Raw genomic sequence first — 14,808 nt, forward strand, 5'->3', positions numbered from 1 at the left:
GCTGGGAGCAGGAGCTCCCTGTCTAGTCTGGAGAGCGACAAATGAGCAAATAAGTAGAGCCACGAGGTGAGAGCAATACACAGAACAGGAGAGGCAGAGAGAAGGAAACCACTGACTGCCGCCTGGGAGATGGTACAACTGAGAAGACAGGGGAGAAGGAAGTATTTCCTAGCAGGCAGAGGAGCATGTGCAAAGATAAAGAGATGTCAAGAGTCACAGCCTGGCTTTCTGGGGCTGCAGTGAGACCTGCAGGCTGCAACACAGGCTGGGGTGGGAGAATAACGGCTGTGAAGGAGCTAGGAAGGTAGAAAAGGCAAGTCATATGGGGCCTTGTGCACAGTTCTGAGGAGTCGGACTTGGTCAGATGGGGGGTTGGGGATCTTAAGCAGGCAGGGAGTGATGAGATTAGAAGGAGCACAGTGGGCCGGGCATGGTGGCTCACGCCTGTAATCCCAGCACTTTGGGTGGCCGAGGCGGGTGGATCACCGGGGGTCAGGGGTTCGAGACCAGCCTGGCCAACATGGTGAAACTCCGTCTCTACTAAAAATACAAAAATTAGCCGGGCATGGTGGCAGGCGCCTGTAAGCTACTTGGTCGGCTGGGGCAAGAGAATTGCTTGAACCTGGGAGGCAGAGATTGCAGTGAGCCAAGACTGCACCACTGCACTGCAGACTGGGTGACAGAGCGAGACTCTGTCAAAAAAAAAAAAAAAAAGCACAGTGGAGGGCAAAGAGAGAACCATTTGAAGGGAAGAAAATGGAGGGAGGGAGTCCAGTTACTAGACTTGCTGCAAAACGGACAGGGCTGGAACTGAGGCTATGGCAGGAGAGTAGGAGGAGATGATAGGTGCAGACGTGTGGAGTCAGAGGTGGCTGGAAAGAGTAAAGACAATGATTGCACATGGCAGAGTGCCGGAGTGGCCAGCGCTGAAGGCAGAGATCCTGGCCTCAGCTCTCAGTGGTTTGGTAGTGGCAGGGATGGACTTGGGACTGAATGAAGTGTGCAGAAAGGAGAAGAGAGCCCAGACCCAGTGCATTTTGCAGGGCCCTGTGCAAAATGAAAATGCAAAGCCCCTTGTTCAAAAATATATCAGAATTTCCACCAGGCACAGGAATGAGCTTACTCTGGGTGGGCAGGCCTGCAGAGGGCACCAGGATAGAGGAATCAGAGACCACCAGGGTGATGAGCACCAGGGAGCTGAGGTCAGTGAGAAATCCCTCAATAGGGGCATTTAGGCACCCGAAGTTCCAGAGATAGGGAAGGATTAGGATCAGCCCTCATCTCTTGGATGGGATGGTGATAAGTCCATGTGATCTCCTCAAAGGGATCAGTTTCGAGGTGTGTGTGGGACAGGGGCATATTGAGGAGGGGAGGGTACAGGTTGGGAGGGGAGATGCAGGGGAGGCATAGAGATCCTTTCTAGAAGGTTGACTGAAGGAAAAGCATAAGTCTGGAGAGAGGTCCTGGGAACTGGGGAGAGCAGTTTTTGTTGTTAGAGGGTAGAGGAGTTTGTCATCTATAAGACGTGAGCAGACATGCACAGGACTTTGTGTGGCTGGGGTCCCTGCCCCTGTGCCTTCATACTCTCCCTGACCTATGCTTCTTCACAGCACCAGCCCTTGGCCTCTCTGGGGGTTCTCCAGATTTGAGCCTTTTCTTCAAAATCTCGGCCCACCTCAAATGCAAGACAGTTTTGTTTTTCTTTTTTAATGACTTTATGATCGTGTCCTTCAAACTGCCTACTCCTAACAACTTCCCTCATCTCTCAATAGCACCACTGTTTCCCCAGCCCTGCAGCTTAAGATCTGAAACCATCCTTGGTCAGTCCCTCACCCACCCTTTCATGGAGACTGGGGTAGTGGGGCTCAGAGATCAACCTGCAGGACCCGCTCTTCTCTAGCTGTGTGAGGTTACTGAACCTCTCTGTGTCTGCTGTCTCAGCCACAAAATTGATGTGTGTGTGTGTGTGTGTAAGTGCGTGTGTGCACGCACAAGTGTGTGTATTACAAACAGCCTATCACATAAATAATTATCTGTATTTATTGGGCTCCTACAGTGGGCCAGGTGTGGGAACTAGATGATGAGCAAAACAAAAATAGTCTCTCACTATACAAGTGCTGAGAGCAGTGGCTGACATCATGCTACCTGTTATATCATAAGTGAATGGAACTTTGCGAAGTCTCTAAAATTCTCTCCTCTTCCATTCCTTGCTCTTTAAGCCTGTAACTCCCCTCAATGTAGATTCTTAAAATTGCTTCCAAACTGCTCTCCTTGCCTTTGGTTCCCGTTTCTCTCCCAGGGAATCCTCTACACTGTCCCCTAAAGACAACAGTGTCAGGCATTTCTTTAGGCTTCCTGTTGCTTGCAGAGTAAAGTCTGAATTCTTTAGCTAAGCCTTTGAAAGTGTCTCTGTCTTGTTCCAGTTCACATTTCCTACTCATTCACTGTGGTCGCCCCGCCTACTCCCGCCTTTCCAGCCTGTGGCCAGCCCCTGCAGGGGCTCCTAGCCCACTGCCTTAGTGTTCATGCTTTCTCTCTTGCCTGCCTCTACCCAATTTCTGCTCTTTCTTTCATGATCCAGCCCCTCTGCTCCCACCCACAGTGATCTCTCCCGCCTCTGACCTAGCACCTCTTGTCTGCACCACGTCCTGCTGACAGTGATTCACTGTTTCCACTATCAGACACCAGCTCTCACATGTGTGTTTTGACTCTCTAGCTCTATTGCAAATCCTGTGAAAGGATGCTTTCATCTGGGTAAAAAGCAAGGTAGGCTTTTTATTTATTTATTTATTTATTTATTTATTTATTTATTTATTTATTTATTTATTTGAGACGCAGTCTTGCTTGGTCGCCCAGGCTGGAGTGCAGTGGCACAATCTCGGCTCACTGTAACCTCTGCCTCCCAGGTTGAAGCAATTCTTGTGCCTCAGCCTCCCGAGTAGCTGGGACTACAGGCACGTGCCACCACGCCCGGCTAATTTTTGTATTTTTAGTAGAGATGGGGTTTTGCCATGTTGGCCAGGTTGGTCTCGAATTCCTGACCTCAGGTGATCTGCCCACCTCCGCCTCCCAAAGTGCTAGGATTACAGGCGTGAGCCACTGTGCCTGGTCCTCTTTTTACTGTTTTTTTCTGATGGTACTTAGCACAGTGCCTCATCCGCCATAGGTGTTCAACTGATATTCACTGATTTTAATGATGTCGTGCCAGGGCACCGAAAAACAAATCTTCGTGTCAATTAGTTTATTTCATTCATTCATTCATCAGATATTTACTTGCCTTCTACAGTGGGCGAGGTGTGGGAATTAGATGATGAACAAAACAGAAATAGTCTCTCCTGGAGCTTATGTTCATGTAGAGGAGATTGATTCTCAAAATAAACAAACAAATAATATATTTCAAAGCATGGTAAAGGTCGTAAAAGAACCAAGAATCCTCATTCAATGTTCTTCATATTTTAACCAGTGCAAAATGAAAATGCAAAGCCCCTTGTTCAAAAATATATCCGAATTTTGACCGGGTGCGGTGGCTCACACCTGTAATCCCAGCACTTTGGGAGGCCGAAGCAGGCAAATCACTGGAGGTCAGGAGTTTGAGACCAGCCTGGCCAACATGGTGAAACCCCATCTCTACTAAAAATACAAAAATTAGCTGGGCATAGTGGCATGCGCCTGTAGTCCCAGCTACTGGGGAGGCTGAGGCAGGAGAATTGCTTGAAGCAGGGAGGCAGAGGTTGCAGTGACTGAGATCGTGCCATTGCACTCCAGCCTGGGCGACAGAACAAGAATCAGTTTCAAAAAAAAAAAAAAAAATTCAAGATGGCGTCAGCAGAGCATTAAAACCAGCTCTGGGACTTCTAGGACAGGATCATGATGCTGGCTCTGCCCATCTTGGGTGCTTTAATGAGACAGAAAATAAGCAGAGAAACTCTCCATTTGATTTGAATCCAGCTCAGCATATTTATTTACAGAGAATGCTGTAGGCTATGTGGTGGCCCTGTGTGGGATGCAACGTGAAGTTCTGGGTGTTTCCTGCCTTTCAGATTGCTTGTCTTACTCAGCTTTGCAAGTCCTATCCCGAAGGTGCTATGGGAAGCAGAGATGCAAAATCATCGTCAACAATCACCATTTTGGAAGCCCCTGTTTGCCAGGCGTGAAAAAATACCTCACTGTGACCTACGCATGTGGTAAGAACACACCCCCGACCAGCTGCCTGAAGACACTGCCTCTTTTGGGGGAGGGTGGTGACCATGTGAACGGCAGGAGTTTGCCCAGAACAAGCCAAACGCTGCTCCTCCTGAAGCTGTTTGGTCATCCCAGATACCCGAGAGCCCTTTTTTTCTTTCTTATTCTTGTTTGTGATATTCATGTCAGATAAGCAATAGAATTTTCTTTGGTCAAAATTTGTGTAAAAGCGCCTTTAGCAATCAGATTGGCAGCCAATGGGGAGGGTGGAGAAGGAACAACCAAATAGGGGTAAACTGATGTCACTGAGACCAGTGATTTTCATCTGGGAAAATTTATTGGGATGTCATGCGAGTTCACAGTCGAATTATGTGTCTCCTATTTAACCTTCCAGTTCTGCTTTTAGGCCCTAAATGACTAACTCTCTGTACTGCCAACAGCTATTTTATCTACATGCCCACAGTGTTGAGTCAACAGATCAAATGCTTACCCTAAAACAATAAAAATTGTTACACGACAGCATTACTTTGTTTTCCTGATGTCTTTAAATGATAAAATGAAATGCCTTCTTCGTTTAGATTCTAATTTCATAAAGCCACGTAAAAGCAAATCAGCAGTTTATTATTTTCTGAGGATACTGTGGATTTCCAGTGTGTAATCCTAATGTGTTGACTGCTTTCTTTTTTTTTGGAAATGAGCATAAAAGCAAATGGAAAGCAAAGAGCATTATAATTGAAGAACCTGATACCTATTCTCTTGGAAATCGCTTTTTCCCCTGCCAAACATTCCTAGCCATTTTATGTTTGCAACAGCTTTTTTGAGATATAATCCACAGAGCATACAATTCACCTGTTACAGCATACAAATCAGTGGTTTTTAGTATATGCACAGAATTGTGCTACCATCACCACAATCAGTTTAAGAACATTCTCATCCCCCCAGAAGAAACCCTGTATCCCTTAGCAGTCAGCCCACCAAATCCACCCATTCATTACACCTGCCCCAGCCCCAGGCAACCACCCATCTACTTTCTGTCTTTATGGATTTGCCTCTTCTAGACATTTCCTAGAAATGGAATCATACAATGTGTGGTGCTTTGTGTCTGGCTTCCTTACTTAGAATCTGTTTTCAAGGTTCGTACATGTTGTAGCATGTCTCAGTACTTTATTTCTTTTTGTGGCATCATAATATTCCATTGCATCCTTAGAATTTTATATCCTGAACTAAAAATGTTGTTCTCTGCAATATCAATGCTGCAATAGATATGATGAAATGACTACATAAATGTATTACCAAAATAATGGCACCCACTCTTACATCACAGGAGGGATGGCTTTACCTGCTCTGTCTTTATTCCTGCTGTCATGTCTAAGCAACTCTAAGTAGCATGGGGCCCATTTTGGCTGAGGTTCCCCCAGAGGCCAAAAAGGTCACTTTGAGTACATCCTTGGATAGCTCCTCTGGTAGAATGGAGGACGGTAGACTGGACACAGGTCACACTGAGGTTCCAGTAACTTCAGGCCTCTTCATCAGAGTGTTGAATAAGAAGCAGAACTTTAGCCTCCAAATAAGGTGTAGTTTTGGCCGGGGACCGGGAAAGCTGAGACACTGCTGGGCTGGGGCCGCCATAGCCCTGGGAATGGAGTATATTCTAGTGAAAGGAGACCAGGTGACTGGCATAGTGACAGCTAAATCTGGAGATATATTCAGAGTTGATGTTGGAGGGAGTGAGCCAGTTTCTTTGTCTTACTTGGCATTTGAAGGTGCAACTAAAAGAAACAGACCAAACGTGCAGGTTGGAGATCTCATCTATGGCCAATTTGTGGTTGCTAATAAAGACATGGAACCAGAGATGGTCTGTATTGACAGCTATGGATGAGCCAATGGAAGGAATGTCATTGGACAGGATGGTCTGCTTTTTAAAGTGACTGGGCTTCATTAGAAAGCTGTTAGCTCCAGATCGTGAAATCAAACAGGAAGTGGGAAAACTCTATCCACTGAAGATAGTATTTGGAATGAATGGAAGAGTATGGGTTAAGGGAAAAACCGTCCAGCAGACTTTAATTTTGACAAATGTTGTAGAAGCTTGTGAACACATGACATTAGATCAAAGAAAACAAATCTCCAGATTGGCAGAAAGTTGATATAGGTGGAATTTTTTAATGGGTCCGTTGAGCCAAGAAACCATGGGTTTCCTGGGGAAAACTTTTTTCAGGTGAACTTCTCCCCATTTAGTTATTCAGAAGACAAGTTATGAAGGTACATATTATCTTATTGGAGTCCTAATTAAAATATTTTTATAAGTAAATTACTGATCTTCACCCATGCTCTTGTGGGAGAGAAAATCATTACAGAATCATGATGTATTTTTTTATTCTGTACAATAACATTTACTAAAACATTTTTTTTAAAGGTGCAGTTTCTAGTGTGCTTTCAAGGATGAGGCAAGAACAGTTCCTACAGCTGAGGCTCTTCTTAGCTAATTGTATTAGTCCGTTTTCACACTGCTGATAAAGACATACCCGAGACTAGGCAATTTACAAAAAAGGGGGTTTAATTGGACTTACAGTTCCACATGGCTAGGAGGTCTCACAATCATGGCGGAAGGCAAGGAGGAACAAGTCCCATCTTACGCGGATGGCGGCAGGCAAAAAGAGAGTTGTGCAGAGAAATTCTCATTTTTTAAACCATCAGATCTCGTGAGTCCCTTTCACTATCAAGACAACAGCCCGGGAAAGACCCACCCCTAAGATTCAATCATCTCCCACAGGGTCCTCCCACCAGGTCCCTCCCACAACACGTGGGAATTATGAGATTTGGGTGGGGACACAGAGCCAAACCACATCACTAATGCTGAGATGAAGGTGAGCTTTCAGGGCCTGGGGGTCACATGTCCCAGTTCAAGCTTTTCTTCCTTCTGTCACTCATTCAGCACATTGTTCTTTGTGTCAGGAGCTGTGCTGGGTGCCAGGGATTTTGTAATAAACAAAGAGACACGGCCAGGTGCGGTGGCTCATGCCTGTAATCCCAGCACTTTGGGAGGCCGAGGCGGGCGCATCATCTGAGGTCAAGAGTTCGAGGCCAGCCTGGAAAACATGGTGAAACCCCATCTCTACTAAAAATACAAAATTATCTGGGCATGATGGCGCATGCCTGTAATCCCAGCTACTTGGGAGGCTGTGACAAGGAGAATCACTTGAACCTGGGAGGCGGAGTTGGCAGTGAGCTGAGATCTCGTCACTGCTTGGGTGACAAGGGTGAAACTCTGTCTCAAAAAAAAAAAAAAAAAAAAAAAAGAGACATGGTCCTGTTTTCATAGGGTGAGCAGTTGAGGGAGAAAGGCAAGCATTAACCAAATAGCCAGACACATCATCATGACCTGTTGTGACAAATGCTATTTTAGAAAAGGGCAGAAGACTGTAACAGTGGAGGGGGCCTAATTTAGCTTGGGGGTGATGGTTTAATTCTTCCAAAGAGAACCATACTGTAGGGTGAACACTAGGGTATGCACACTAGCTGCACACTAGGGGCCGAGACGCTGAGGTTGCTGAGTGGGAGAGGAAAGGTGTTGATGAGGAGGAAGATGGCCCTGGTTTAAACTGCTGAGAACAGGGTCCTGCACACAGTAGGAGCTCCATGAAGAGTGGTTCCTAGTGTTTTCACCAACATATCTGAAGTGGAGCAGGATGGTGATCAATCACACCCCAGTCCCCCACCTCATTCGGAACCAGTTTGAATCAAGGAGATGCAAAAATCTGACAAGTGTGTTAACAACGGTGATTTTAAAGGTCCTAAAAGATTCTCCAGATATCAGAGCCATTTTCACACAGTAGAAGGGCACATTCCCTGCAGTGGCCTGTGTCATACACAGCCAATTTAACCTTTTCACTGCCTGGTTATTCCGCAAAGTGCATCCTAGAATGCCCTTCCCCTCTGAGCTCCTCTACAAAATTCTTTCTCAAACTGTAAAGCCTCTGGCATTTGCCAAGAGCCAAGGCCCTCCTGAAGCCATAGTTTGAGAACAAGCCAAGAGGCAGACATGAGAAAGAAGTACCACTCCTGGCAGGGAGAGCTGACACTTCCTAGGCTTCTGCGTCCTTCTCAGGGCCCAGAAATGAATGCGAGGTAATTAAAGCAGAAAGCAATTTGCAGCAGCTGAGCTCAGCTCTCCGGAACTGCCAGGGTCCCAGGATCAGTGGTGTGCCCCAAGGACAGCCAAGGGACATTCCTCAAGGCCCTGGAAATCATCAGCCATGTCCAGCAACTTCACCGGGCTTCCCTGGAAAGTCTCCCTTGCTGCTGATGGGCACGAAGGCGCCAGGGCCTCCTGTACGTGGAAAACTCACAATCTAGGAATGTCCGGTGGTTGTTGATCCTGGGACATCCCCAGAAGAATTTAGTTAAGCCCTCCGAGAGAGGAAACAAGGTTTTCTTGCTGCTGAAGATGCCTCACTTGTTCTTTTATAAAAAAGCAGTGCAATTGAATTTGCAGTTTGTTTTGGCTTTCTTTCCATTTCCTGTTGCTACTTCTCCGAGATCTCAGCTGGGCTGAGGAACAAACAAAAATAAGCAATTTTATGCAGCAGGAATATTCGGTTTCTACTCCCTTCTCCCAGCCTGCGGCAGTGTGCCTGGCCTGCAGAATTCTTGCTCTGCCCTCTGTTTCAGCGGGTGCTGTCATCTGCCGGCTGCTTTGCCTGGGGATTCTGACATCCCAGGGCTTATTCTTAGGGTCAGTTCAGCAGAGTCTGAAACCACCTTCAGAGGAGTCGGTCACGCTGCCATCCTCTCTGCATCTTTCTGTAGTCCTTTCTGATAATATTTAGCAAATCACTTTAGCACAGGGTCTTCGAATTCTTTCCAGATTTACGATGGAAACACAGAGGCAAAGAGCTTGGGGTAGAAAGCAGAAGAGTAGGTGCTGGGAGAGTTTGATGGTGGGTTTTGAGTTGGTCACAGTCATTTTGCTTTACTAAGTCCAGGGAAGCTCATCTTCAGAGTTAACCACCCTATTTTTTTTTTTGAGATAGAGTCTTTCTCTGTCACCCAGGCTGGAGTGCAGTGGCACAATCTCAGCTCACTGCAACCTCTGCCTCCTGGGTTCAAGTGAGCACATCCGGCTAATTTTTGTATTTTTTAGTAGAGATGGGGTTTCGCCATGTTGGCCAGCCTGATCTTGAACTCCTGACCTCAAGTGATCCACCTGCCTCAGCCTCCCAAAGTGCTAGAATTACAGGCATGAGCCATCATGCCCAGCCCAGAGTTAACCACTCTATTGAGGTGTTATTTTCCTTAAAATTCTATTACACGTGAATACAATGCAATGATTTTTAGTAAATTTAGAGTTGTGCAACCATCACTACCCTCCAGTTTTAAAACATTTTCACAATGCCCCGAAGCTCCCTTGTGCCCATTTGCCGTCACTGCCCCATTCCCACCCCCCCGGTCCCAGATAACCACGCATCAACTTTCTGTCTCTAGATTTGCCTTTTCTGAATGTTTTGTACAAATGGAATTATGCAATGGATGGTTTTGTGTGTGTGTGTGCATGGTTGGCTTCTTTAACTGAATGTGATGTTTCAGAGGTTCATCCATGTTGTAGCATGTATCATATCGGTACTTCACTTTTTTTTTTTTGGAGATGAAGTCTCACTCTGTCACCCAGGCTGGAATGCAGTGGTGCGTTCTTCGCTCACTGCAACCTCTACCTCCCGTGTTCAAGCAAATTCTCCCGGCTTTAGCCTCCCAAGTAGCTGGGATTACAGCTGTGTGCCACCATGCCCAGCTAACTTTGTATTTTCAGTACAGACGGGGTTTCATCATGTTGGCCAGGCTGGTCTCGAACTCCTGACCTCAAGTAATCTGTCCACCTCGACCTCCCGAAGTGCTAGGATTACAGGTGTAAGCCACCATGCTGGGCCTTCATTCCGTTTTATTATGAGGTGTATTCTGCTAGATGGATATATCATATCTTGTTTTTATTCTCCATTTTTTTAATATTGCAAAATGGGCCTAAAACCACCTCTCTGGAGCATTTGATGATCACATGGATACCATTGGGTTTGTGTGTATGTGTGTGTATTTAACAGGAAGAGTGAGTGATTCTTGCACTGATTTGGAAAGTGATTTTAAAATCTTATCTACATTGCATTTAAAAATATATTAAGAGTCCACATTTTAAAAATATACCACAAATTTAAAATATTTCTTTTTTGGCTTTTAGTTCCCAAGAACATACTCACAGCGATTGATCCAGCCATTGCTAATCTAAAACCTTCTTTGAAGCAGAAAGATGGTGAATATGGTAATTTTTATGGCTTACTACCAGCATTTCTCTTTAAGTAAAGGTAAACAGCCCCTGGGTGACCACAATTGGGCACACCTTGGTTAGAATGGAAGGGGCTGTCAGGAGGTGTGTTTGAGGTACCGGTCCTGGTGATAATAGCGCTTATTATCGGCCAATAGTTGCAAATGGTGAACACCATTTTATTTTGTTTTGACTTTTTTAAAATCAGAAGTAGGATAAACCTCCCCTTCATTCTCCTCTCACTTCCTAAAAGGAAAATCACTTTGAAAAGACATCTGCTCAGAAGTAAATTTGGGCTTCCTGGGTTACACAATGAGCTTTTTGCAAAGCTGAGCCCATTGGAACCTGCGTAGGCGCCAGGGCCAGCTAGGACCTGAGGGCCTCTGTACCTCTATACACACCACCTTCCTCTTTAGTTTCCTCCCTCCCTTCCTTCCTCCCTCCCTTCCTTCCTCCCTCCCTTCCTTCCTCTCTCCCTCCCTTCCTTCCTCTCTCCCTCCCTCTCTCTCTCTCGCTCTTTTCTTTCTTTCTCTCTCTCTCTTTCTTTCTTTCTCTCTCTCTTTCTTTCTTTCTTCTGTCTTTCTTTCTCTCTTTCTTTCTTTCCTTTCTTTTTCTTCTTTTTCTTTGGAGTTTCGCTCTTGTCGCCCAGGCTGGAGTGCAATGGCGCAATCTCCACTCACTGCAACCTCTGCCTCCGGGTTCAAGCGATTCTCCTGCCTCAGCCTCCCAAGTAGCAGGGATTACAGGCGTCCACCACCACACCTGGCTAATTTTTGTGTTTTTAGTAGAGACGGGGTTTCACCATGTTAGTCAGGCTGGTCTTGAACTCCTGACCTCAGGTGTTCTCCTTGCCTCGGCCTCCCAAAGTGCTGGGATTACAGGTGTGAACCACCGCACCCGGCCCCTCCTTAGTTTTCACTTGGCTTTTGTAAATGGGGTGGAGGGGTAGGGGGTTGAGGGGGTTGAGCATTTGGATTTTCTTATCAAATCTAGAATGGAATTCAAACCCATGGGGTCCCTAATAGAAACTGCAGAGACCCAGTAGAGCATCTAAGATGTTAGGCTGTGGTGAGAGTTTTGTCTTGTGTTACCTTTATTATATGTATTAGGTCTTTCCCCCCTAAGTATAAAAGTAAAGTATGTTTGATATGAAAACCATATGAAAGCACCCCTAGTCCAAAAGCTCAAAGAGAACTATCGGTAATGTTCTTCTGTGTCCTTCTAGCTGGCCACCTTGGCTTTCTGGCAGGCTCTGTGTTCCTTAGCTCCTCTTCTCTTTCTTTTTTAAAAAATTAACTAATTAATTAACTATTATTATTATGTTTGTAAAGACAGGGCTTTGCCATGTTGCCCTGGCTGGTCTCGAACTCCTGGGCTCAAGCGATCCACCCACCTCATCCTCCCAAGGTGCTGGGATTACAGGCGTAAGCCACCGCACCCAGCTTCCACTTATTTTTCTAACAGGGTTCCCACCCGATCCATAAACAGCCTGGTCCCCCTGCAGTGGGGGCCTGAGAGCCAACCCTGTGCCGTGTCTCCTCAAAGGCATCTGTCCTGTCTGACATGGCTAGGAGTCCCCCAAGCCATCAGGTTACCCCATCACAGACTTGCTAAGCTCCATCCAGCAGTGTAACCAGGATTTAAAAGCAGATTTGCCCCACATTTTGCTGTTGTTTCCAAAAAAAGTAGCCCAATACAACCTCCCTCTGTAATGGAGGCTTGTTTTATCTCTGGCCACACAGCAGACATCAAATCCATGCTTAAAGTGAAATATTATTGGCCGGGAGCAGTGGCTCACGCCTGTTATCCCAGCACTTTGGGAGGCCGAGGCGGGCAGATCACCTGAGGTAAGGAGTTCGAGACCAACCTGGCCAACATGGTGAAGCCCCATCTCTAATAAAAATACAAAAATTTGATGGGCGTGGTGGCACGTGCCTGTAATCCCAGCTACTCAGGAGGCTGACGCAGGAGAATTGCTTGAACCCAGGAGGTAGGTGGTTGCAGTGAGCCAAGATCGTGCCATTGCACTCCAGCCTGGGCAACAAGAGTGAAACTCCATCTCAAAAATAAATAAATAAATAAATAAAATAAAGCAAGATGTTATTAAGCCTCTGAGGGGTGTGATGAATGTCACTGTCTTTAGGATGGGAAAATCCACTTGTTCCGTTCCACAGTGGAGTGGAAGACCAGCACCTGAAGTTGGAACCAACACTTAAAATAATTTCTAATCCTTTTTGTACTTTAATATTTTGGGGGACTGCTTACTATTTAATAAGTGTTCTTCCTGGGTTAATCTTCTGTAATTTAGCCAGAGGCCCATTTGTTTGATTTCCGTGACTTTTAATTATTCCGGCGGTCCCTGGGGTAGGAGCAGCAGGGGTCACCTAGAATAGGCGTACTATGAACAGTTGTGATTAATTGGTCTTGCATTTTTCATGAAACAGGTATAAACTTCGACCCAAGCGGATCGAAGGTTCTGAGGAAAGATGGAATTCTTGTTAGCAACTCTCTGGCAGCCTTTGCTTACATTAGAGGTAGGTCAATGAATCAAAGCTTCCTAGAATGCTGATGGATTTACTAAAGTCTTGTTAATAAATGTGCTGTTCAATTATAGCACTCAGATAACTAAAGGACGATGACTTCAAGTTTAACATGCCAACCACCGCTTCTAAGATTCAGAAACACAGAGGCCTGAGTTCAGGCACAGTTGCAACCAGGCAGTCAGCAAGAGAACCACATAAACAGACAAAGTCACACTATTTAGGAGTTGAGCTCCACAGATATTTTTCGCTTTTGAAAAGTAGAAACCCGAGGAATGCATTTCCCAGCTCTAAAATTCGGGAAGGAACTAGGATTATTGAATTCCAACCCTGACTGGAAGAAAAATGAGCCATAAGGTCACTTAGTAAACAAGACAGATCATGCCCCATGAAGACAGAGCCACTTTCTGGGTCATCAGTGTTATTCCTAATAGTTGTCAAGGATTCCCTTGTTAGTCTTCCCCATGAGGCTCAATCAGACTCAGCCCTCATGAATTAGCAGAGCCAGAAGGCTTATACCAAGGCCGGCCACACCGCGGGGACCTCTTCATTGAGGGGAAGGTATGTACAATTTTTCCTCACCACCCTCTCTGCTTATCTTAAGATAGAACACATTTTGGAATGCCATCTGCAAGTTTCAGCAATGCCTGCCTATGTTCAGAGAGACAAAAACCAGAGAACTTCAGTAAAATACATGTTAATATAACACATAACAGTATTGCTATTCAAGGCCTGCAAAGATGGGCTATTTGGGGTAAGCCTGTCTCAGAGGAAAATAGAGGCTTAGGGAATGTATTTGTCTGTTCTCATGCTATTAATAAAGACATACCTGAGGCTGGGTAATTTATAAAGGAAAGAGGTTTAATGGACTCACAGTTCCACATGGTTAGGGAGGCCTAACAATCTCGGTGGAAGGTGAATGAGGAGCAAAGTCACGTCTTACTTGGTAGCAGGCAAGAGAGCTTGTGCAGGGGAACTCCCCTTCATAAAACCATCAGATCTCGTGAGACTTATTCGCTATCGCCAGAACAGCATGGGAAAGACCCACCCCATGATTCAATTACCTCCCACCACGTCCCTCCCATGACACATGTGGATTATGGGAGCTACAATTCAAGATGAGATTTGGGTGGGGACACAGCCAAACCATATTGGGGAATGATCTCAATACATGAGATGCAAAGTTCAGTCTTGGGGTCCCCTGCTGTTCTATTGTCCTCCTGCGTCAGGATTCCTCCTGTGTGTGTGTTATGTGGTTGATGGTTTCTTCTGTGGGTCCTCTCTTTTCTAGCCACCTTCTCATTTTCATGTCTTTCTGTTCCTGATCATTGTCAATGTTAAGAACTGTAAGGATTTTTATTGTCAGAAATATCCCCATATTTACAAAGTCCCTGGGGAGCTTCTTGGAGAAAAGCCATCATGAAAATCCTCCAGACAGAGAATAACGATTGAAGGGGAACGAGACCGACATTGCGCTCAGTGAGCTGTGGCCTTGCTGTGTGCTTTACCCCAACTACCTTGTCCGTTCCTCTCAACAACTGCCTTAGCCAGCCCAGCTGCCATAACAAAGTACCCGAGACCAGATGGCCTAAATAACAGACATTGATTTTCTCATCGTTCTGGAGGCCAGAATTTCATGATCAAAGTATCCACCAATCACTTTCTGGTAAGGGCTCTCTTCCTGGGTTGTGGACAGCAGCCTTCTTGCTTGTCCTCACATGGCAGAGAGGGGGAGAGACAGAGACAGAGACATCTCTTCTTTTTATAAAACCACCAATT

At 45.7% G+C, this 14,808-nt stretch overlaps 1 protein-coding gene and 1 pseudogene across 8 annotated transcripts in view; both read left to right on the top strand.

Annotated features, from left to right (window-relative positions):
• The window catches only part of EVA1C (eva-1 homolog C), a 106,143-nt gene that overhangs the window by 78,456 nt on the left and 12,879 nt on the right, over window positions 1–14,808 (top strand). For 5 of the 8 annotated variants that reach the window (XM_034948136.3, XM_024927028.4, XM_008977719.5 and 2 more), the window contains 3 exons: window positions 4,041–4,184; window positions 10,406–10,486; window positions 12,934–13,023. In XM_034948136.3, coding sequence (XP_034804027.1) covers window positions 4,041–4,184; window positions 10,406–10,486; window positions 12,934–13,023 — 315 coding nt within the window. The remainder of the gene's footprint in view (window positions 1–4,040; window positions 4,185–10,405; window positions 10,487–12,933; window positions 13,024–14,808) is intronic. The other 3 variants (XM_008977720.4, XM_008977721.5, XM_008977722.4) reach the window with 3 other exon arrangements.
• Window positions 4,192–7,628, top strand: LOC117977341 (exosome complex component RRP40-like; annotated as a pseudogene).

This window comes from Pan paniscus, chromosome 22 (genome assembly GCF_029289425.2).
Source record: "Pan paniscus chromosome 22, NHGRI_mPanPan1-v2.0_pri, whole genome shotgun sequence".
Taxonomy (NCBI): domain Eukaryota; kingdom Metazoa; phylum Chordata; class Mammalia; order Primates; family Hominidae; genus Pan; species Pan paniscus.